The following is a 23,385-nucleotide window of genomic DNA, read 5'->3' on the forward strand; positions in this document are numbered from 1 at the left end:
TTTTCAGTCCCTATCTGGGTCCCTATTTACCATTGCAGTTGCTATCACTGTAGATTAGTTAGTCTGTTTTTTAATTTCATATAAATGAAGTCATACAGTATGCACTGTTTTCTGTCTGCCTAGCACTCCCATGTTGTAGTGTGTATCAACACTCACTCGTTTCTGTTTTTGAGTAGTATGCTGTTGTATGGATATACCATGATTTATTTATCCATTCTCCTTTGATGGGCATTTCAGTTGTTTCCAGTTTCAGGCTATTCCAAATTAGGCTAGCAATAGCTCTTTCACCCACTGCAATGGTCGCCCTTTGATTTTTTTTTTTTTTTTACTCTAATGGAAAAATTTTTTTTTATTAATTTTTTATTTTTTATAAACATATATTTTTATCCCCAGGGGTACAGGTCTGTGAATCACCAGGTTTACACACTTCACAGCACTCACCCAAGCACATACCCTCCCCAATGTCCATAATCCCACCCCCTACTCCCAAACCCCCTCCCCACAGCAACCCTCAGTTTGTTTTGTGAGATTAAGAGTCACTTATGGTTTGTCTCCCTCCCAATCCCATCTTGTTTCATTGATTCTTCTCGTACCCACTTAAGCCCCCATGTTGCATCACCACTTCCTCATATCAGGGAGATCATATGATAGTTGTCTTTCTCTGCTCGACTTATTTCGCTAAGCATGATACGCTCTAGTTCCATCCATGTTGTCGCAAATGGCAAGATTTCATTTCTTTTGATGGCTGCATAGTATTCCATTGTGTATATATACCACATCTTCTTGATCCATTCATCTGTTGATGGACATCTAGGTTCTTTCCATAGTTTGGCTATTGTGGACATTGCTGCTATAAACATTCGGGTGCACATGCCCCTTTGGATCACTACGTTTGTATCTTTAGGGTAAATACCCAATAGTGCATTTGCTGGGTCATAGGGCAGTTCTATTTTCAACATTTTGAGGAACCTCCATGCTGTTTTCCAGAGTGGCTGCACCAGCTTGCATTCCCACCAACAGTGTAGGAGGGTTCCCCTTTCTCCCCATCCTCGCCAGCATCTGTCATTTCCTGACTTGTTGATTTTAGCCATTCTGACTGGTGTGAGGTGATATCGCATTGTGGTTTTGATTTGTATTTCCCTGATGCCGAGTGATATGGAGCACTTTTTCATGTGTCTGTTGGCCATCTGGATGTCTTCTTTGCAGAAATGTCTGCTCATGTCCTCTGCCCATTTCTTGATTGGATTATTTGTTTTTTGGGTGTTGAGTTTGCTAAGTTCTTTATAGATTCTGGACACTAGTCCTTTATCTGATATGTCGTTTGCAAATATCTCCTCCCATTCTGTCAGTTGTCTTTTGATTTTGTTAACTGTTTCCTTTGCTGTGCAAAAGCTTTTGATCTTGATGAAGTCCCAATAGTTCATTTTTTCCCTTGCTTCCCTTGCCTTTTGCATTGTTCCAAGGAAGATGTTGCTGCGGCAGAGGTCGAAGAGGTTGCCCTTTGATTTTTTTTTTAAATTTTTTATATTTTTTTAATTTCTTTTCAGTGTTCCAGTATTCATTGTTTATGCAGCACACCCAGTGCTCCATGCAATATGTACCCTCCTTAATACCCACCACCCGGCTCCCCCAGCCTCCCACCCCCCACCCCTTCAAAATCCTCAGATTGTTTCTCAGATTCCACCGTGTCTCATGGTTCGTCTCCCCCTCCAGTTTTCCCCAATTCACTTCTATCCATCTCCCCACATCCTCCGTATTGTTCATTATACTCCACAAATAAGCAAAACCATATGCCCTTTGATTTTTGAAGCTCTTTTCAGAGCTTGGACTCAGTGTTTGTCTAAGAGCCTCTTTATTCAAAATTCCATCGCTCATTATTTAATCTGGTCCTTCAGTTGCTGTTATCTTATAAGGGGCTCTGAGCACACTCAGTTGATTAAAGAGGGCTTCCAAACATTACTTGTCCTTACTTCTTATGGCTGTCTTTTTTCGTTAAACCGGCTTGAACATCCCACTCACATCCTCTTTCCCCAACCTCTATCTAAGCCAGCAAATTTGTTAGGCAGTTTAACTACAGGGCAAGAGAGACTTCAGAATTCAGTTCATGGGAGAGCTGATGATACCGTATTGGTAATTCATCCCCCTTTTAAAACTTCCCTGGCTTTATTCTTGTTAATGGCACTTCCAGAGGAGTTAACTACTAAGAGTCAAGCTCAAGCACACAGAGTTAAACTGTCCGCAATAAATACTATTGTATTCTTATGGATAGAGAAGTGTTTTTAAAAATAATTTGAGCAATGGTTTCTTTTTTGTACAAGACTGTCCAGCTTATAGACTGACGTGAACTCTTGGGTTTCTGGCCTGAGAGTAATTTCCTGCAGCAAATGCCCCAGCTAATAGAGCAGTCTCTCTCAGCATAATGAGTTTAGAACATGACTCCTGAAGAGTCCTTAGAAATAAAAGAAGTTTTCTTATCTATTGACTTTGTCTTAGGGTTTTCAGTACCTTTGGGGTTGCTCAAGATTGCTGTGATCTTTCTACTGTTGGTTTCTTGATGTGGGTAGAACTTGTACTAGTTTAACTAGCTTTATTCAGCAGTCTTTCTCTATTTGTTAAAGTTGTGGCTCTCTTAGAAACTCCTGTACAGGGGCGCCTGGGTGGCTCAGTGGGTTGAGCCGCTGCCTTCGGCTCAGGTCATGGTCTCAGGGTCCTGGGATCGAGCCCCGCATCGGGCTCTCTGCTCAGGAGGAGCCTGCTTCCCTTCCTCTCTCTCTGCCTGCCTCTCTGCCAACTTGTGATCTCTCTCTCTCTCTCTGTCAAATAAATAAATAAATCTTTAAAAAAAAAAAAAAAAAAAAAAGAAACTCCTGTACACATTTGTAAGTGGGGGGACACTTTTTACCAGAAGTTGCCTAACCCCTTATTTTCCTATGGAAAAAAAAACAAATGTTTTCCATCTTCTTTTAAAGCCTGCCTTTCCTTTCAGTTCTCTCCCAAAGTCTGATTTCACTTTGAAGCTACTTTGGCTGAAAGAGTAGAGCAAACTGATAACAGTTACATGATTTAAAAGGCTGTGGTTTGAAAATGTTATCATCCTCATCCTTCCTACTTATGTGCTCCAACCTCTTCATTGTCCAGATTGCTGCTACTTTCCAACAATGTCACGCTTCTTTGTAAACTGAAAGGATTGTCACTGCCTGTTTTCTATCCTTAGTCGATTAAAGGACAAAACAAGGCATGTTGCACCATCTCTAACATATAATAGATGATAGATTTTGTGAAGGTTAATTCCTTTCCTTGGTGGCTTTCTTTGGTTCCCAAGTAAAGTGTAGATATCTTAGATTCATTAATGTATCCATTCTCCGTCTCCACCCCAGCCCTCTCATTCTGTATATGAATCATTTATATTACTGGAAATGATCAAAAGCCTGAGCGGTGGCTAGAGACAGGTTTTATTTATTCTTGGTTCCATAGTAACCTTCAGAGATGTGGCTTACCTCATTGTTTTGATGTTCTGAGCTTCATGTAATATCATTTGTGGTTTGCAAATGGTACTTCTGGAATGTCTTGGTGACTCTGCCTTATGGTGGTGTTTCATTTGTAGGTCAGCATTGCTTGTCCTGAGAGGATGGAACCAATCACAAAGGTCTCCCACATCCCACCCAGTCGATGGGCCTTAGTCTGCAACCTGTGCAAGTTGAAGACAGGGGCTTGTATTCAGGTAAGTCACCAAGAGAAGTGGTGGAGTGGGCTCCCACTGAATTAGCCAGACTCAAACTCCCAGTGCTAGTTGCCTCTTAACCGGAAGTTTACTCAGGAGGCTTCCCACTCATTCCTAGGTCTCTGCCATTGTACAGACCATTCCTGAAGCCATTTTTTTAGACATTGCCTCTGGATGCTTCGGCATAGGCCTTTCGTCCACAGTGGTAGTTAATCTCTGTCCTTTGCTGATGAATTAGGTGAGTTCCGAAGCTAGATGATACCATCCTGGGTAGAAACAAGCCATAACTAAAACAACCAGGCCCACGTTCCTGTGCAGCTCACCCACTAACTATGGATGGACTCACGTTTCAGGATGATTTAAGCAAAGACTCTGTTGCTGGACTAAGTACAGCTCATTTTGGTAGGGAAAGATGTAGCTAAATGTATAAATCCTGGTAGATAGGTTGAAAGTCATTCTCACAGACACACTTGTTGTATATGGTAGTGCAAGTAAAGTTTTCTGAGACATCTTGGGTACAGGAATTCAGCTGCATGAAGTGGAAGTAGTAGCTCCCGTACCCAACGGCAGCAGTTGGGGGATGGTGGATGAGACTAGGAAAGGCCAGTTACCTCTGGCAAAGGCAGAAGGGTTGACCCTTCTACTCTCCAGGCCTCCTGCATAGGAGGAGATACAGGTTGGTTAGAGTTAGGTTTGCCTGCTAAGGTTCTTCACAGAAAAGGAGCCATGTGATGTCATCACTTAGGGACATCTCTGGATGTTTCCTGAGGTTTCTTGCTGTCTGGCTCATCTTGTAGATTTCTTGCTACAGACCTGGGATCAACCACTCCTCCAAGTAAACATGGTTCTTTCGCTGAGAAATGGTACTTAAAGAATACAATCTGGACCGCAAAGACACTTTTAATTTTTTTTTAAGTTTTTTTTTTTTTTAAGATTTTATTTATTTATTTGACAGAGAGAGATCACAAGTAGGCAGAGAGGCAGGCAGAGAGAGAGAGAGAAGGAAGCAGACTCCCTGCTGAGCAGAGAGCCCGATGCGGGACTCAATCCCAGGACCCTGAGATCATGACCTGAGCCGAAAGCAGCGGCTTAACCCATTGAGCCACCCAGGCGCCCAGACACTTTTAATTTTTTAAATTCATTTTTTACATCTGACAGAATTAGATACTTTGTCCTGCCTTTTTTTTTTTTACTTTTTTTTTCCTACCGATATTATTTAAGCACAGCAGTTACAAAGGAAAACAATTTAAGGGAACACTAATCCCACAGGATCTACTACCTTAACACATTGCCTGTATAGGTTTCCCTAAGTTCTATCCTGGTTGCTCCTCATATGTGAGCCTCTTGGGGACCAAGGTTGTGTCATTTTTCCTTGGATTTCCCCTACCACAAAGGGGAATGCCTGCCCATTTTCAGTGCTCAATTAGCATTTATTAAGTAAATACATCCATATTTAATTGTATCATAGATTTGTTTATAATATTTATTCTCCCCACTAATAAAATGAAATATTTTCCATGTTTTTATAATTATTAGCCATTTAAAAAATTGTTTTAAGTTATCTCTGTACCCAGTATAGGGCTCAAACTCATGGCCCCAAGATCAAGGGTCTTATGTTCCACCGGCTGAGTCAGCCAGGTGCCCCATTATTAGCCATTTATAACAGCACATTGAACTTACATCCTTTGATTTACTTACTTTCATTATTGTAGTACCTTCATTTTTCTCCCTATCTTTTCTGTTTTAAAGGATGATTTTTTTAGACTAGTTAATAAATGGCAGCATGACTGTGGTGAAAGAAAACACTAGCCTTGACCTTAGCAGACTTGAGTTTGCATTACAGCCCCACGTTACCACATTCTGCCACACTGTCTGAGTTATTTATCTGAGATTTATCTTCCTTAGTAGACTGTAAGCTCAGATTGTTTCATCCTTAGATCCCCCACACCCCTGACATGGCGGACAGACAGTAAATAGTAGATTGATGGATGGACGGACAGATGGTTGGAGGAAGCATTCTGGAGTAGGTTTTTCATCTGCGGGGCAATAGTTCTAACTTTTATTACTTAGAGTATAGAGTCTGCATTTTTAAAGATCTTACCAAATTAAGACTCTTAAATGTTTTATTATAAAGAATTACATATATTCAACAAATATTTGAGTGCCTGGTTGTGTACCAGGCACTGTTCTAGACACTTGGGATTTATCAGGAAGCCAACAAAGAGCCTTCTGCTCTTTCAAACGTAACTTGGGTTTGAGTTGGGAGAAATAGAGAATAAGGAATAGATACTAAATGGTACATGAGAAAATAGGAAGTGCTATAGGAAGGAAAAACATGGAGTACAGTCAGTAGATGGGGAGTGTGGGTCAGGCGGCGTGCTTTACAGGTTTAAATAGAGTGGTCAGAGTAGGACTCATGGTAGAGGAGATATTTGAGGAAGGACTTGAAAGTAAGAGAAAACAATGCAGATATTTTGGGTAAAAAATATTCCCGGTAGAGGGATCAGCCAATGATCAGAGATAGGAGTGTGTCTGGCCTGTTTGAGTGACAGAAGGAGGCCAGTGAGTGAGGCTAGAATGGAGTGTGTGAGAAGAGACTATCAAGAGAGATCATATGGGAACTTGACTGGTTAAGGCAAGGGTTGGCGAGTTTTTTTCTGTAAACGGCCAGCAAATAAATATTTTAGGCTTTGCAGGTCATACATTCTGTGATACAACCACTCACCTCTGCCTTGAACACAGAGACAGCCACCGGCAGTACTTAAGCAAATGGACATGGCTGTATTCCAGTTAAACGTTACAGACTCTAAAATGCCGATTTCATGTTAGTTCACGTGTCATGAAGTATTTTTATTTTTTACATCATTTAAAAATGTAAAAAGAGCCTTAGTTCCCATTCTGAGCTCTTGGGCCACACAAAGACAGCTGCTGCATTTGCTCTGCAGGCCATAGTCTGCCAGTCCCTGATGCAGGGCTTCCAGCGTCCTTATGAGAGCTTTTGTTTTTACTCTCAGTTTAAGGGGGAGCCACTGATGGGCTTTGAGCAGGCAAGTGACATGATTTGACTTGTGTTTGTAAGAGAATCAGTCTATAGAATGATATGATGTCTAATCGCTTCAAAATCATCTGGGGGCAAGCTACTATAGGGGTTAAAGATGAAACAAGATTGGTCATACATTAATTACTATTGAAGCTGGCTGATGGCTATATGGGGGTCACGATTAGTATTCTCTGTGCTGTTACATAGGTTTTTTGGTTTGCTTTTTTAAAGATTTTATTTATTTATTTGACACACAATGAGAGAGCACAAGTAAGCAGAGTGGCAGGCAGAGGGAGAGGGAGAATCAGGCTCTCTGCTGAGCAGAGAGCCCAACATGGGGCCTTATCCCGGGAACCTGGGACCATGACCCTAGCCAAGGTAGCTGTTTAACCAACTGAGCCACCCAGGTGCCCCTGTTTTATTGGTTTTTAAATTTCCATGGTAAATGGTTAAAATCAAAAATAAGCCTTGGCTGCTGTATTTAGAATAGGTTGGGGGTGGTTAGAAATAGGAAAAGCAGCTAAGAGGCTATTCTAGTAATCCTTGAGAGAGGGTGGTGGCTTTGACTGGAGTAGTAGCTCTGAAGATAGTGAAAAGTGATGAAATTCTGGATGAATCTTGAAGGTAGAGCCAACAGGATTGACTGAATCAGATATGAGGTGTGAGAGAAAGATAGGCGTTGGAGATGCCTCCAGGTTTGGGGCCCAAATAGTGGGAAGGATGAAGGTGCCATAAACTAAATAGAGAAATTTGCAGAACAACAGATTTGGGGGAAGAGCTGATGAGTTCTGTTTTAGACATTTAAGTTTGAGATGTCTATTTGACATCCTAGTGGAAATGTCAAGCTGGCAGCTATCTGTGTGAGTTTGGAGTCTGGGAGAAGCCCCGGACTGCAGACACACATTTGGGAGCCACTGGCCTAGAGATGGCTTTAGCCTGGACTGGGTAAGATCACCGAGTGAGTGAGTATAGATAGAACAGTACCAAGCAGTAGGCCTGGAAGCACCGCAGCATGACAAAGTCCAGCAGAATAGGAAGAAGCAGCAAGAGGAGACCGTGAGGAAGCCAGGAGGAAAACTGAGAGTATGTAGCAGCTTAGAACTCAAGAGAAGAGGCATTTCAAGGAGAAGGAAAAGATCAGTGGTGTAAAGAAGCTGCTGAAGATGAGGAGGAGAGACTGAGCCCTGAATTGAGCAGTGTGATTATTGGTCATTGGGAGGAACCATTTAGGTGCACTAGTGTGGCAAAAGCTGCATGGCCAGTGGTCAGGATGAAGAAGGGAGTAAAACAGTTCAGAAAAGTGAGGTAAAGAGGTCTTGTCTTCAAGATGGTGGAAATACCAAATGCATGTACACTTGTTAGCGCGTGGGACGTCGCAGTATGCATGAAAGGGAGTGACCCGATGGAATGAGGTTTTCAGGAGTTGGGAGAGGGTGGGTGAAGCGCACGGTGAGCGGTGGCCAGGACAGGAGCCCCGAAGGCAGAGTGCAGGTGCAGAGTGCTGGTGCGGACCTGCAGAGGCGCTCTTTCAATTGTTTTCGGTTCCTTGGTGAGGTAGGAAGCAGGACCATCAGCTGAGAGGGAGGCCCAGAGGTCTGAGGAGAGGCGTGAGACCATTTCGTGGTTTGAGGAGGTGCAGTGCGAGTGCCAGCGTGTATTGAAGACCCTCCCCCTCGGGTGAAGGGGGAATGAACGTCAGGTGACCTTCTGAAGTGTGTGATTCTTTTCTAACCTATCTTCTACTTATACTAATAGAGTGGCATTTGTTTTCCATGGTTGATACCTAGTTTTCCTGTGGGAAAACAGACCCAAACCTTTTTCTTCCTTTTAAACTACCACAAAGGAAAGTTAATTCCAAACTCATTAGTAATTTAACATCTTGTTCCCTCTATATGAATCAAAAACATAGTAAACAAATATAGTAATTCAGTAGGGGTCAAGTTTTATTAGCGTCATTGTTCTTGGGGGGTTATTTTAAGTCTTTGTGGCTAGTAACCTATTTGGGGTATTTTGTTTTATTAAGTCTTTATGGATCTCTTAACTATTTGTGAATTGTGTTTATTCTTCCTGTTTCCCAGCAGTGGGAATACTTGTATCTGTCTTCTTTTGATTTGGGAACATTTGCTGGGGAAAGATAGAATCCACTGCTGGTGGGTTTGGGGTCTAAACACAGCCAGTGTCTACATCTTCCATACCTGGGAGCTAGAACATTTCTCCTGAGCATGAAGTCTTCCGATAATCCTGAACTAGATCATAAAGACAGGGTTCAAATGAGATGCCCCAGACATCTCTGGATTTTGCCTAGACTTTGGCCACAGTCCCTCTAACTGTCAGCTTTCCAGAATTCCTGTAGGGTCCTTATATGTCTTATGTTCAGGCTGCCCTCAACCTAGGTCCAGAGTCTTTAGATTTTCCTTGAGAAGAAAGAAAACTGGTTAAGAATATGAGCTTTGGGGGCGCCTGGGTGGCTCAGTGCGTTAAGCCGCTGCCTTCGGCTCAGGTCATGGTCTTGGGGTCCTGGGATCGAGCCCCACATCGGGCTCTCTGCTCAGTAGGGAGCCTGCTTCCCTCTCTCTCTCTCTCTCTGCCTGCCTCTCTGCCTACTTGTGATCTCTACCTGTCAAATAAATAAATAAATAAAATCTTTTTAAAAAAAAAAAAAGAATATGAGCTTTGGGGGCACCTGGGTGGCTCAGTGGGTTGGGCCTCTGCCGTCAGCACTGGTCATGATCTCGGGGTCCTGGGATCAAGCCCCACATTGGGCTCTCTGCTCAGCAGGGAGCCTGCTTCCTCCTCTCTCTGCCTGCTAGTGATCTCTGTCTGTCAAATAAATAATAAAATCTTTTTAAAAAATTAATGTGGTAAAGGGCTTGGCACAGTGCCTAACACTGAGTAAATACTCAGTAAATGTTAGCGGTAATAGTAGTTGTACTTATTTTAAATTATTCATATTATTATTCCTTGGAGTCTGTTGGACTTTGCTGATGGGAAACTGTAGCATTTATCCAGCCAAACTGAGTAGAATCATCAAATATTTGGAAGTAGAGAAGTGTCCCTTTTGAAAGTAGAGGGATGTGGGCATATTTGAAGTCACATGCAAGTGGATTGAAGTCAGGGTAAATCAGTGGGCTGCTATGAGTTTACTGTTAGGCTAATAGGAGTTTGATGATGAGGAAATTGAACTTCTTTAAAAACAAATGGAAATCTTCAACTAGTGGCAAAATGTAAGTATGCCTACCAGTGACTGTGCTTAATATTTTTTCATATATTCCAAATTTTGTCAGTACAGATTGTTTTGGTTCTAAGGCATTTCTGGTCCCTGTCTTCAGGAGTTTGTAGTCTATTAAGGGAGGCTGGATATAAACCTGGGAAAAGTTAAATAACATGAAGTGACATCTGCCCTCCAACCTTGCAGACCCTTAGGGATGAGAGGTCAGAAAGGCTGGTGGCCACTGTGGGTGCTGGAGTTTTAAGTATACAATGGCTGGAGTAGGTTTTGTAGGCTGCTTGAACCATTTGTGACATTGTGTCAGTGACAGAGTTTTGAGAAAATTGCTATGATACCACCCAGTTGTCTCTTTACATATTATTTGGGATTAAAGACAACCAAATGGACACTCTCCTGCAGTGGGACAGGAACTGCTGAGGACATGTGCACCAGGCCCTTGCTGTTCCAGGCATGTGCCATTCCCTTTTTAGGAGGACACACTATTTGGGAGGGGGGTGACAAAATATCTCTTAATTTCTTTCTTTTCTCTAATTTCTGAAGAATATATAGAATATTATTCTCCCCCCTCCCTTTTAAAATAAATAAATAAATAAACCATAGTGAAATAACGCTTCATACTCACTAGGGTGATAATAATCAAAAAGGCTGGCAATAACAATTATTGGCGAGAATGTGGAGGAATCAGAACCCTTGTTCTTTGCTGGTGGAAATGTAAAACATGCAGGCACTGTAGAAACCAGGTAGACAATTCCTCAACCGGTTAGATGTAGAATCACCATATGGCCCAGCAACTGCACTTCAAAGTATACACCTGCAGTTTGCGAGGTGTCCAGGACCACGCTCGGGTTCAATAATTCACTAGAAGGACTCACCGAACTCAGAAAAGTCATTGTACTCGTGGTTACGGTTTATTACAGTCAAAGGATGCAGATTAAAAATAGCAAAGGGAAGAGGCACATAGGGCAGGGTCTAGGAGGGACCAGGCATGGAGCTTCCAGTTGTCCTCCCCAAGCAGAGTCTTGTGGACACTGTTTATTTCTCCCACCAATGATGTGTGATAATACACAGAGTATTGCCAAACAGGGAAGCTCAGCTAGGGTCTTAGCGTTCAGAAATTTTATCAGGAGTTGGTGGCTTAGACACAGCTGACCACCCTCATGGCTAACTATAGTTTCCAGTTCCTCCAGAGGTCAGGCTGATCCCACGTGACCCAAAGCCTCCACCATAAATCACGTTGTTTAGCATAGACTATCTGACATGGCCAAGGACCCCAGATAAACAAAGACCCTCTTATCAATCAGGACATTCCAGAGGCTTAAAGGTTACCTCTTAGGAGCTTGGGGGCACAGGGCCAACCTTTCTTTGGGCAAGGTTAATCCCTTAATGCCCCTTACCCAAGAGAAATGAAAACATATGTCCACACAAAAACTTGTACACAATGCTCACGGCAGCATTATTTCATAATAGCCAAAAAGTGGAAACAACTCAAATGTCCATCAAGTGATGAATGGATAAACAAATGTGGTATAACCATACAGTGGAACCGTTATTTGGCACATTTTTAGAAGAATGAAATTCTGACATATGCTACAACATGGTTGGACCTTGAGAACATGATGAGTGAAAAAAAAAAACCAGACAAACATGCCACATGTTGTATGATTTCTCCTATATGAGATGTCCAGAATAGACACATCTACAGAAACACAGAAGTTAAATTAGTGGTTGCTTGACACCAGGATTGGAAACAGCAAATGACTATAGGTAGGCAGGAGATTTCTCTTTTGGGGTGATGAAATGTACTGGAATTATGTACTGGTGATGGTTGCAAAACTCTGTAAACATACTAAAACTGTTGAAATGTATACTTAAAATTGGTGACTTTTATGGCACATAAACTATATCTCAATAAACCTCTTATTGTTTTTAAAGATTTTATTTATTCATTTGACAGACAGAGATCACAAGTAGGCAGAGAGGCAGACAGAGAAGGTTGGGGGAAGCAGGCTCCCCGCTGAGCAGAGAGCCTGATGCAGGGCTCGATCCCAGAACCCTGAGATCATGACCTGAGCTGAAGGCAAGAGGCTTAACCTACTGAGCCACCCAGGCCCCCAATAAATCTCTTATTTTAATGGTTATCATCATACCTCCTCTGTCACCTTAAGTGGTTACAGTAGAAATAAATGAGATGTATATAAAGGCATTTTGTTTACTAGAATGTTCCAAGTATATGTTTTTGGAGAAAAGTAAAGAGGTATTTGATTGGCACCAAAACTTGCATGGCATTTCTCCTTTACCATCAAAATATATAGACCTTCAGCTATAAATATCATAGAATGACCTTTTTTTGCAATTGAATGGATTTTATGGCAGAGTTTCCTAAGGCCGTTCCATTTTTCATCCAAGTACACAACTTTTATTTTTAGTAACTTATAGGTAAGTCTCTACATATGTCTATAAATTTGACCTGAGGTGGTTTGGTTTTGGCTTCCATTTTTTAAAGATTTTATTTATCTGAGAGAGAGACAGAGCATGGTGGAGGGAGGAGGCAGAGGGAGAGGGAAAAGCAGACTCAACACTGAGTGAGGGAGCCTGATATGGGGCTTAATCCCAGGACCCTGAGATCATGATCTGAGCTGAAGGCAGATGCTTAACACCTGAGCCACCCAGGCACCCCTAGCTTCCTATCAGTAGTAGTTTTCCTATTCCCCTTGAATAGGAAACAGTCCTTTTGCTTTCTCCTCTCATATTTTTATCAGTTACTAAATAGCAAAAGAGCATTATGCCCAACACTTTTAATCTTTTGCTAAAGAACGCCTTTTGCTATGTGTTCTCTAAATGACTGGCTAGTTGCTTAGCCAAGTGATAACAAAAGGGGTCCAAATAAAAGTGCATTTTTGGCTTTCATTATCCTCATTTTCATGAGGTTTTGCAAATACATGGACATTTTAAGGATACCGATTTCAGTGTAAGGTAACAGACTTCTCCAGTAGAGCTGTCCAAAGCTGGGGTGGGCTGTCTCAGGAATGTAGTTTAAGTAGCTAGATTATCACTTGCTTGAAAAGTGGAAGGAATTGAGGGGGGTGGGCAGTAGAGGTAGAACTTCAGGTACTCTAGAAGGAAGGACAAGCAATAATAAATGTGAGGCTGGATAAGATAATCTTAGAATATATTTCATCTCTGGAATTCTCTGTCCTGTAAAATTAGCCAAAATGGAATCTGTCCCCTAAAGCTTTGATGGTTGCCAGTGTTATCTTAGGTGTTGAATTTCTCCATCTATTATAAGGAGACCTGTCGGGGTTTGCATTTTTTTTAGTCTTTACTCGTATCCAAGGTTATTTCCTATTTTTAGTCATCAAAAATCCAGCATATAGGCAATTGAACAGTCTGCCACCCAGATGCAGGCTTCCAAAAGAGTTGAGATTTGGCTTTCACCATGGAAATTCCCACTGTTTTTAGAAACAAATTCTCCGCTGCTTTCCCTCCTTCCTCTGTGTAAGCATATACATGCACCCGTGCATTTAAAAGTCTTTGGAAGGAAAGCTGTAGCATTGTAATCAGAACACATGGTAATTAAGACAAACTGGAAATCAGGGGTATGTCCCAGGCCAGCTTCTTCCTCCTCTGCCACCCTGCAAATGAATCCTCAGTGCATGCTGCTTAACAGAGGTATTATGTCGATGAACAGCAGAATGTTATAAACTTAATCTCAGATTGTCTGTAGGCCTAATTTCCCATAGAACTTTCTGTAGTGGTGGAAACCTGTGCTGTCCAGTATGGTTGAAATGTGGCTCATGTGACTGAAGAATTGAATTTTTAATTGTATATAATTTTAATATAAGTTTGAATAGCTACTTGTGGCTCATTGGCCACCATGTTGGACAGCACCCCTCCATAAGAACAATTTCAAGATGTTAGACTATGTCGGTATTGGAGATCCTCTGGCCTTTTTAGAACCAGCAGATGCTCTGGCAATAGTACTGACTTTTGTTTTTTCTATTGTTTATTTAGAAGCTTTTCTTTTCTTTTCTTTTTTTAAGAAACATTTCTTGAGCACCTGCCTGTTCAAAAGTTGATGGCAATGCAAAGATGAATGTCACAGCTTCTGTCTTTAAGAGCTCTAGTCAGGGATTTTTGACCTTTACTCTACTGTAGGTACAGTGCGAAAAGTACCATTAGAGAAACACATAATAAGGGGATGTGGGGGGCACAGAGAAGGTACAGCACGACTCTTCAGAAAGGGGTCAAGGAAGACCTTTCAGAAAAACTTAGTGCTTGATTGAAATCTTAAAGGACAGTTAGATTTTTTTTTTTTTTTTTTTTTTTTTTTCCGAGGCAAAACTGCTCGGTTTTCTATGCAAGCAGATTTCCTCAGTTACTTGTAAAGCAACTGTCATAATCAATTTAGGACCAGTTTTCTCCCTGCCTTTGCTTTTCTTCCTTTGAGATCTCATTTGAAGCCCAGGGTTATTGTGTTGCCCTCCCCCTGCACCCAGCCCTGCTGCCTTAACACATCTTTTCTTCCCACAGTGCTCTGTGAAAAGCTGCATCACTGCCTTTCATGTCACCTGTGCCTTTGAGCACAGCCTAGAGATGAAGACCATCCTAGATGAGGGGGATGAAGTGAAGTTCAAGTCATATTGCCTCAAGCACAGCCAAAATAGGCAGAAACTCGGGGACACCGAGTACCCCCTACACAGGTCTGCAGAGCAGAGCCAGTCCAAAAGCGAGAAAACCAGCCTGCGAGCACAGAAGCTTCGGGAGCTGGAGGAGGAGTTCTATTCCCTGGTCAGCGTGGAAGATGTGGCCTCAGAGCTGGGACTGCCCACACTAGCCGTGGACTTCATCTACAACTACTGGAAACTGAAGCGGAAAAGTAATTTCAATAAGCCATTATTTCCTCCGAAGCAGGATGAAGAAAATGGTCTGGTGCAGCCAAAAGAGGAGAGTATTCATACCCGCATGAGAATGTTTATGCATCTACGGCAAGACCTAGAGAGGGTAAGGTGATCAGCTGTGGTTACTGTTTAGGTTTCGGTCTGTGTAGAAATAGAGGCCCTGCTTCCAGTTTGTCTCTTGTTTTCTAAAGGTCAGCTTATTTACAGTGTGAGCTTCTGTGTCCGTACTTATCTTCTGATTGCACTGTGGCCCCAAACACAAGACTCTGTTTCAATTTTTGACAGGCAATTTCGGGAGAATTGGAAAGCCCTCACTTACATATGAACCTTATATCTGAAATAAATTCTCATTTGGTTTAGTTTTTATTCACTGTCGAGCTTAAATTGGCTCAGCTATATTTTACTGACACATGAGACTATGGGCTGCCGAAAGAATGAATTTTGTGGAGGAAAGAACTAGATCAGTTTCTCAGGCTTGGCATTGCTGACATTCTGGCTGGATGGTTCTCGTTGTGGGAGACCGTCCTTTGTCGTGGGGGATGCTGTAAGGTCCACAGCAGCATCCCTGGCCTCCTCCCAGTAGCAGATTCCCGCCCGCAACATACCCAGCTGTGACAACCAAAAATGGTTCCAGATGGCCAAATGCCTCTTGGGGGGTCAAAATCTCCTCTGGTTGATACTCCACACCAGATAATTTGGCTTAACTCATTTATTCAAAGATAAGTTTGGGGGGCACCTGGGTGGCTCAGTGGGTTAAGCCTCTGCCTTCAGCTCAGGTCATGATCTCAGGGTCCTGGGATCGAGCCCCATGTCAGGCTCTCTGCTCAGCAGAGAGCCTGCTTTTCCCTCTCTCTCTGCCTGCCTCTCTGTCTACTTGTGATCTCTGTCTGTCAAATAAATAAATAAAATATTTTTTTTTTAAAAAAAAGATAAGTTTGGCCCTGTGTTTACCCTAGAGAATTTTATAATCAAGTATAATTATAGAGATGTCTTGTTTTTCTCACTGCTACCAGAATTTGGAAGGCACTAGTTCTGGCTCACTTTGGGAAATTTAACTCACACATCTATAGCACTTACTGTGTGGCAACACTGTTCTAAGCATTTCATAAATATTAACTCATTTAACCCTAACATGATGCTTGTGAAGAAAGTACTATTGTTAGCCCTATTTACAGATGAATAAACTGGGGCACAGGAAGGAAGGTAGGGTGATTTGTCTAAGTGGGGTGGGGAGTATGGGGGTGTGAGGATTGCACCGTTGTGACTGTGGAGATTTGGCTAAGCTGGAGGTGTGAGCAAAAAAGCCACCTTCAGTCTTTCCAGCAGACCTTTATCCTGCTGTGCTGGTCCAGCACTCGTTAGAAAATTCTGGATCCAGCATCGCCATTGTTTTATTCATGGATCCAAAGGGAAGACTGAAATGTTAAATCCTCACCCGGTCTTCCCAGCTTGGCTGTGCCAGTAAACACTGAGTCCATCACACCACAGGGAGAGTAGGTTTCAGAAGGCCGCTCTGGAGGGTCTCCCTTGTGCCGCTGATTGATATGGGGCCCGTGATCCCCTGACTGATGTGCTCTGTGAATTCCTGTAGACTTCTGTGTTCTGTCTTCTCTCCTCACCCACCCTCATCCGTACCCTGCTTGATTTTAGTTGTCTTCATTTTAGCTAAACAATTTATTAATTGTCAGTTTTACGTAACATGACAAAAATTTCTGTCTGCTCTGGGTTGGGCTTTCAGGTCCGAAATCTGTGCTACATGATAAGCAGGCGAGAGAAGCTGAAACTTTCACAGAACAAAATACAGGAACAGATCTTCGGTTTGCAAGTCCAGCTTATTAACCAGGAAATTGCTGCAGGTAACCTTATAGTAAAGATGTCCTAATATAGACTCTGGTTACATCCTATTTTAACAATTTAAAATTTTATGTCAACTGTTTTACTTTAAAATGTTTTAAAATTCTTGTCGACAACATGGCCCATTTCACTGTTAACCTATGAGGCAAGCGATCCCAGGGTGGGGTTGAGGGACTTTCAGGTCTGGAGCAGATAATCTAGGTGTGAAGGAGATATCAAGGGCCACTGGTCAAAGCCATGAAAGTATTCTATAACCATCAGATTCATTTAGAAATCACTAGGAGAGGATCTAATCCTAGTTTCCAGAAAACGTTTAATTCCAAGGTTACTCGTCTTAACGATAGTCTGTTAAACCCTTAGCCAGTAGTTAGGAGATCTGGGTTCTGTCTCTAATTTACAATTATTTGTGGATTACCCCCTGTGAAGTAAGAACTGAGCTAGAGAGTAGAGCAGTCAGCAAGACCGAGTCCCTGCCTGTAGGATATGCTGCCCACTTGGTGAGAGAGACAGTGCCCTAAGCATGGGGAGCTTGGCTACAGTGACAGTCATGTTCGGTGACATTTGTAACCTCCCGGTACTACCCTTATTTAATACAGAGGTTGGTGGCAGAGCCTGGCCAACCAGGAGTCACTATGCAGGATGCACAGAATCTAGCTCCAGCTAAGGGCCAGCCATAGAGTAAGAGTGACACCCAGAAATGAGATGTCAGGTAGGCCTCAAAGGCTCTGAGCTATTTGTAAGGACACAGCAGAATGGTATAGCAGGAGGGAGCAGGACTGCTCAGCCACAAAGTCACCAGGACAGACAAGACAAGAAAAACGAAAGGACAGCAGGGGTGGGGGCCCTGCATGCCAAGGAGATTGGCTGCTAGGCCACATGGCTTCTGATCGGTGGGAACCAGTTGCATCACTGCTTGTGCTACCAGCAGGCGGCAGCCCCCCCCCTCCTCCACCACCCAGGTGGAGATGGGAGCTGTCCATATTCACCATGCACCCTGAGGGAATACATCTTACCTGGGCACCTACTGGTTGTCCTCTCGTGGGCAAAGGTCAAGTCCCTGTGTAAGGAGGGCTTGTTCCGTGGTGCTTTTCTTGATTTCAGAGCATTCAAAGTAATAGAGAAAGGAAGATCTGTTCTAAATATGACCGTAGGATGACATAACCAGGTAACTGACGGCCAGTACTCCCCAGGCCAAGCCCAGAGCAGGCTGTGGGCGGGAATGCTGTGATTCTTTTCTGCTGGCCTTGCCGCTGCAGAACCTGCCCCACACCTCCATGATGGCCATTCACAGTCAGGAAATTACTTTAGGTTCAAGACCTAAAATACACCGAGAACCACCACCATTTCTACTATTGCTGGGATAAAACACATATTCACCTACTCTTCATCTGCCAAAGCGTTTGCTATGTCCTTGAGGGTTTATATTTGACTTGCTTTGGGAAGGGCAGGAAAGATTGGGAGCAGGGTCTGAAATGTCTTTCTAAGACACATCCTAAGTGCTGTGCGGTACTCACACATGCGCGCGCGCACACACACACACACACACACACAGACAAATCGGCAGACCCTGTTCTAAACCATGGCTAGTGACATTCTTTTCAGAAACGGAGGGGGCAGAGCTGGGGCTACAGGAGGTGGCACACTCCTCTTTGGGATCCCTTTACGGACTGGGAGAGCAGAGGGGAAGAGGCTAAGAGTCACACTGTGAACAATGGCATCGTTGAGTTTTCCAGCTTCTGTGCAGTGGCGCGAATCCATGAGCAGCCAGGGCTCGTCGGACATCTGGAATGGCAGCTACGGGGGCCTCTGGGCCACAGTGAGCACGCGCACCATTCTTTCAATCAGTTGTTAAAATGAATCTTTCTTTTCGCTCTTAGGACTTCCTTTGACAAATGCACCAGAAAACTCGTTGTTTTACCCACCACCGAGAATTACCTTAAAGTTAAAAATGCCCAAATCAGCTCAAGAAGACTGCCGAAACAGCTCCACAGAGCCTGATCCTGGAGCCCTGTCTCCTGCCAGCAGCTCCCCTGTTCACAGCGTAAGGAGCATGCAGGCACCTCAGGAGTCACTAGACATGAGAACGAAATCGTACCCGAGACATCCGCTAGAGAGCAAGAGTAACCGTCTGCTGGCCAGTCTCAGCCATCCGAGGAGTGAAGCGAAGGATCCCAGTCCTGCTTGGAGAGCTCCATCTCCAGAGTTCTATCACGGGCAGTCGCTGGGAAAGCCTCTGGTCCTTCAGGCTGCCCTGCATGGGCAGTCTTCCATTGGGAACGGGAAAAGTCAGCCTACCTCCAAGCTTGCCAAATCCAACGGCCTGGAGGGCAGCTGGTCTGGAGATGTCACCCAAAAAGACAGCTCGAGTGAGATGTTCTGTAACCAGGAGTCCATGCTCAGCTCCCACTTGGCCAGTCAGGGCCCCTTTAGAAAATCCACCATGGAACACTTTAGCAGGTCCTTTAAGGAGGCCACCAACAGGTGGGTGAGGACCACAGAGGACCTCCAATGCTGTGCAAAGCCAACTAAGAATATTAACCCCAAGGAGCAGCACTGGGGCAAGCAGCTTGTCAGGCGGTCTGCAGGGAGAGCTCCCTATCAGGAAAACGATGGGTATTGTCCAGATTTGGAGCTGAGCGATTCAGAGGCAGAAAGTGATGGGAATAAAGAGAAAGTCAGGGTCAGGAGAGTTAGCTCAGACAGGGAAAATCCTTCCCACGACTCTCGACGGGATTGCCACGGCAAAAGCAAGATGCATCCCCTTTCCCACAGTTCAATGCAGAGGTGATCAGCACCCTCCAAGAATAGCTTAATCTTTGCCTTTACCCCGTACACTGGGGAGAACCCCCACACCAAAAGGACTCTCGCATATGTTAGGAGGGATTGTAGTGAGAATAAAACGCTCCACGGTGAAGTGGGTTGCAGTTTTTGAAACAGTTTCAAGTCTAATTTTCACAAGCACATTATAAGAATTACAGATTATCCAGAAATTTTCCTGCCAGAGGCTGTTGAGAACAGCTGGGCCTAGAGTACTTGCTCAGTAAATACTTGGGGACAGCTCTCCAGTCACATTAACACATTGACGCGCATACGTATTAAGAGTCCTTGCGTCCTTTATGGATTTGCAAGAGACCGTCATTATCGGACACTAAAACTACTTCTCTTTCGAACCTACAGCATGTGACTCTCAGAGCTCCTGTCTGTAGGTAGTTTCTAACTCCACTGGTATCTGGAGACCCGCTTCGGGCAGAGACCGGGGACCAACATCTCAGATACTGTCAGACTCACTACCCTCTTCCTTTGCTCTGCACAAGGTTGAGCTCCTTTCACAGTATCTTACTTACCAAGTCAATACTCCTAATGCTTCTAAGTGTCCAGTGCCTGTTCCTAGACCTGCTTGTTGGGGACGCACTTGTAACTCCTTCACCCGTCTAACAAGCATAAAAGGCTAACTTGTGGATAGTGTTTACAAAGGTACAAAAAAGTACTACTTCCAAGGAAAATGCTCTGATTCTCTCAGCTTAGGCATTTGTGAAGGATCCCAGAGCCTTTCCCAAAGTGAGACCAATTCTGGGGGATTTGTACCAGGTCAGGGTTTTTGTGTTACTGTTTTCAAATCAGTTTGACTTAAATAAGTTTGGCTGACAGTTTTTGTATACCTGCTTTAATGTTTATAAAATTTTTATTGAGGTATAATTAAAATATAGTAAAATGCACAGAGGTTAAGTATTCTTACGTGCTTTAATTTCGAAGCAGATTTTTATTGTCAAACAGAATTTGAAAGCATGTGTTTAACACATGGATATAATTTAGCTTTCTACCAACTTTGAATCCGAGGCAGTTTCCCAAACAAAAAGGCTGGAGCCATTTTTCAGAAGTTGCTTATACCCTGTTCCCAAACGATCAGCCTTGATTAATTTCTGGGAGGAAGAGAATAATCAATCACATGTGGGGGGGGATAAAACGTGTCCTCTTCCCATTTAAAGAAGGGGGAAATGTTGCAGGTTTTAAAATGTGAAGCCGACTAAAGTTCTCTGCTCTCTTTTCTTCTTAGCCTTAAATTAATATTCTCTTTCTTCTAGTTTGGGAAAGCGTAGTGGGAGTTTTCAGACAAAAGAGGCCATTTTTAGATTTTCACATTGCTTGCTGGTAAACAGACAGCCCTGCTGCAGTAGGTGCCAGGCAGCCCGGGGCTCCTCCGCTCTCCACCGACCTGGGAAACGCAGCCCTTTTCCTCTCCCCGCTTTCGTTCCTGCAGCCTTGTTCGTGGGTTCCGTGGCTTTTGCTCTGATCCTCCTTTTTGGAAAACTTCTGCATTTTTGCCTCCCATTTGGCCACACCTTGCAAATGTTTCCTTTATGCCTGTGTACGCGTGTGAACACGCCGTAGCATGTGTCATAGGCATCCTGTGTTCTGTTCAGATGGAAACAGCAGTGAGTTATCCAAATGAGGAAGACAGTCTCCCGTATGTATGCACTGGGTTCCTGTGCTTTTTCTTTGAGTTCTGCTGGGGTGGCTATGAATTTGATGCCTTCCTGGGAATGACATTATAACGGAGCTGTGTTCTAAACTCCTTCTGTTCAAGGCCAGTACCACAGCCTGTGTCCTTTCATGCCTTTTGGTTCTGAGTGAGTGTGAGGAAAAGCAAACATTTGAAAAAGTGCTTCAGCCAAATTCCGTATGTAATGCCATGGGGAGAAGATTGACTAAAATCATTGCAGTCAGGGAAATATAGTTGTGATATTTTTACAGTATGTTCCTAAGTAAATGAAGGAGCCTTCAGCTGTGTACATTTCAACTGCCCCAAAATGTATTTGCTACATATTGCTGTTGTTTGAAGTATTACCTCTTAACCTTCTTTTGTTAATCTTTATTTCATTTTGTCTTATATAGTCCAGTTTTCCAAGATAAACTCGGTCTTTTTTCAAATGTCACCTTTTTACCAATACTTTTTCATTAAATTATGCAAACTGCTAACTGCTGCCAGTGTGATAATTTCTTAATTTGACATATGGGTTTTAGAAATTCTTACATATGTTCCTTTCATATTTAAAAAATTTTAAGCAACAAGGTGGTGGGGGGAAAGGACAGAGCGAGAGGGGGAGGAACTCAATGTTTAGAAGCACAGATTCATGATTCATGTCAATACCAGGGACCAAAGAGAATTCTGGGGCCTTGGACTCTACCCCAAAATCGTGATTTCATCAGGCTAGTAAGACAAAACCTTAGGATCATTTAAAATCACCGAGGAAATGGATCCTATCTCAAGTCGCAAAGTCCAAAGGGCTTAGATCAGGCATCACTTAAACATACACTCTTTTACATTATTCATTCTGTTTAGAGTCATGTGAGTATATTAATGCAGTACGGATTTTGTAGTGTCATGGGGGGACTCTGAGGGCATTATAAACATTTTCATTATGTTTGAGAAATGTACTTACCAAAGGTCGTTGGGTAAATCAGTAGCGAAGATAGTTAATAGCTTAGGTTGTTTCTCTCCCCTTTCCTCCCTCCCCCTTCCCCACCCTCCCTCGCTGGGTCTCCCTCCCTCTCCTCCTCCCTCTCTCATTAATGGCTAACTCTACATTGTTAGCTAAGATGTTGGAGAACTGGAATTATAAATATGCCCTACTGTACCCAACAAAAGCTTTGGAGTTTTTTTTAAAAGATTTTATTTATTTATCTGCGAGAGAGAAAGCAGGAGCAGTGGGGGTGGGGGGTGTTGCAGAGGGAGAAGCAGACTCCCGGATGATCAGGGAGCCCCGTGACACTTAACTGACTGAGCCACCCAGGCACCCCAAGCTTTGGGTTTATACCAATGTCTATATTGCCAGTGGGAGATGAAACCTTTGTCTTTGTGTTGAAGAAGCTTTTATTTGTTATTAAAGGTTTTATTTATTTATCGGGGAGGGGGGAGAGCGAGCACTGGCAGAGGCAGAGGGAGAAGCAGGCTCCCCGCTGAGCAAGGAGCCTGATGTGGGACTGGGATCGTGACCTGAGCCAAAGGCAGCTGCTCAACCAACTGAGCCACCCAGGCGTCCCTTTTAGAAGCGTTTAAATTCAGAGACTAAACCAGGTGATGCATAGCCCTGGGTGGTGGTGCTTGTTCCCCCACCCCCACCCCGCCTTGGCTTTACCATACTCAGCCTGTTTGCTGAGTCCTTGAGAATTGAGAAAAAACACTTGATAGGAGGAAAACCTTGCCGCTGGGTAACTTTCATAGCTAGTTTCCAAAAATGTATCTTATTTATAATAAACATGCATTAGATTTTCACAGCACTAATTAAGCTCTTTTCAAGTTTTATGGAAAGCAGCAACTGTGTGTTGATTTGTTATTGTTACAAAGCAACTCTCAGTTGATGAAGGCCTGCCCTGAGGCTGTGTCCCCCACACAGGGAGCTTCTGTTTCAAGGAGGCTTCTGTGGAAAAAACTATAGGGCCTGGAGCTCTGAGGCTAGTTGTCCTTGAAGTGAGTGGAGGCGGTCGGGGGGAGGCTGAAGACCAAGGCTGGTGGCCCGGTCCGGTTTGGTCCCTAAATCTGTTCCTTGTGGAGAGAAACAGTCAGAGCAGCAAGCATTTCTCATCTGGTTAAGATGGGTTTGCGCGTGAGCTTTCAGCTTCCAGGCCTGGGCACCCCAAGCTC

The 23,385-nt window shown here is 43.5% G+C and overlaps 1 protein-coding gene across 6 annotated transcripts in view; it reads left to right on the forward strand.

Moving 5' to 3' along the window:
* The window catches only part of JADE3 (jade family PHD finger 3), a 135,970-nt gene extending 114,251 nt beyond the window's left edge, over positions 1–21,719 (forward strand). For all 6 annotated transcript variants that reach the window (XM_059157504.1, XM_059157508.1, XM_059157503.1 and 3 more), the window contains 4 exons: positions 3,605–3,721; positions 14,521–14,991; positions 16,627–16,744; positions 18,620–21,719. In XM_059157504.1, the coding sequence (XP_059013487.1) occupies positions 3,605–3,721; positions 14,521–14,991; positions 16,627–16,744; positions 18,620–19,530 (1,617 nt within the window). In that variant the 3' untranslated portion in view covers positions 19,531–21,719. The remainder of the gene's footprint in view (positions 1–3,604; positions 3,722–14,520; positions 14,992–16,626; positions 16,745–18,619) is intronic.
* Positions 21,720–23,385: the final 1,666 nt, after the last annotated feature.

This window comes from Mustela lutreola, chromosome X (assembly GCF_030435805.1).
Source record: "Mustela lutreola isolate mMusLut2 chromosome X, mMusLut2.pri, whole genome shotgun sequence".
In the NCBI taxonomy this organism is placed as follows: domain Eukaryota; kingdom Metazoa; phylum Chordata; class Mammalia; order Carnivora; family Mustelidae; genus Mustela; species Mustela lutreola.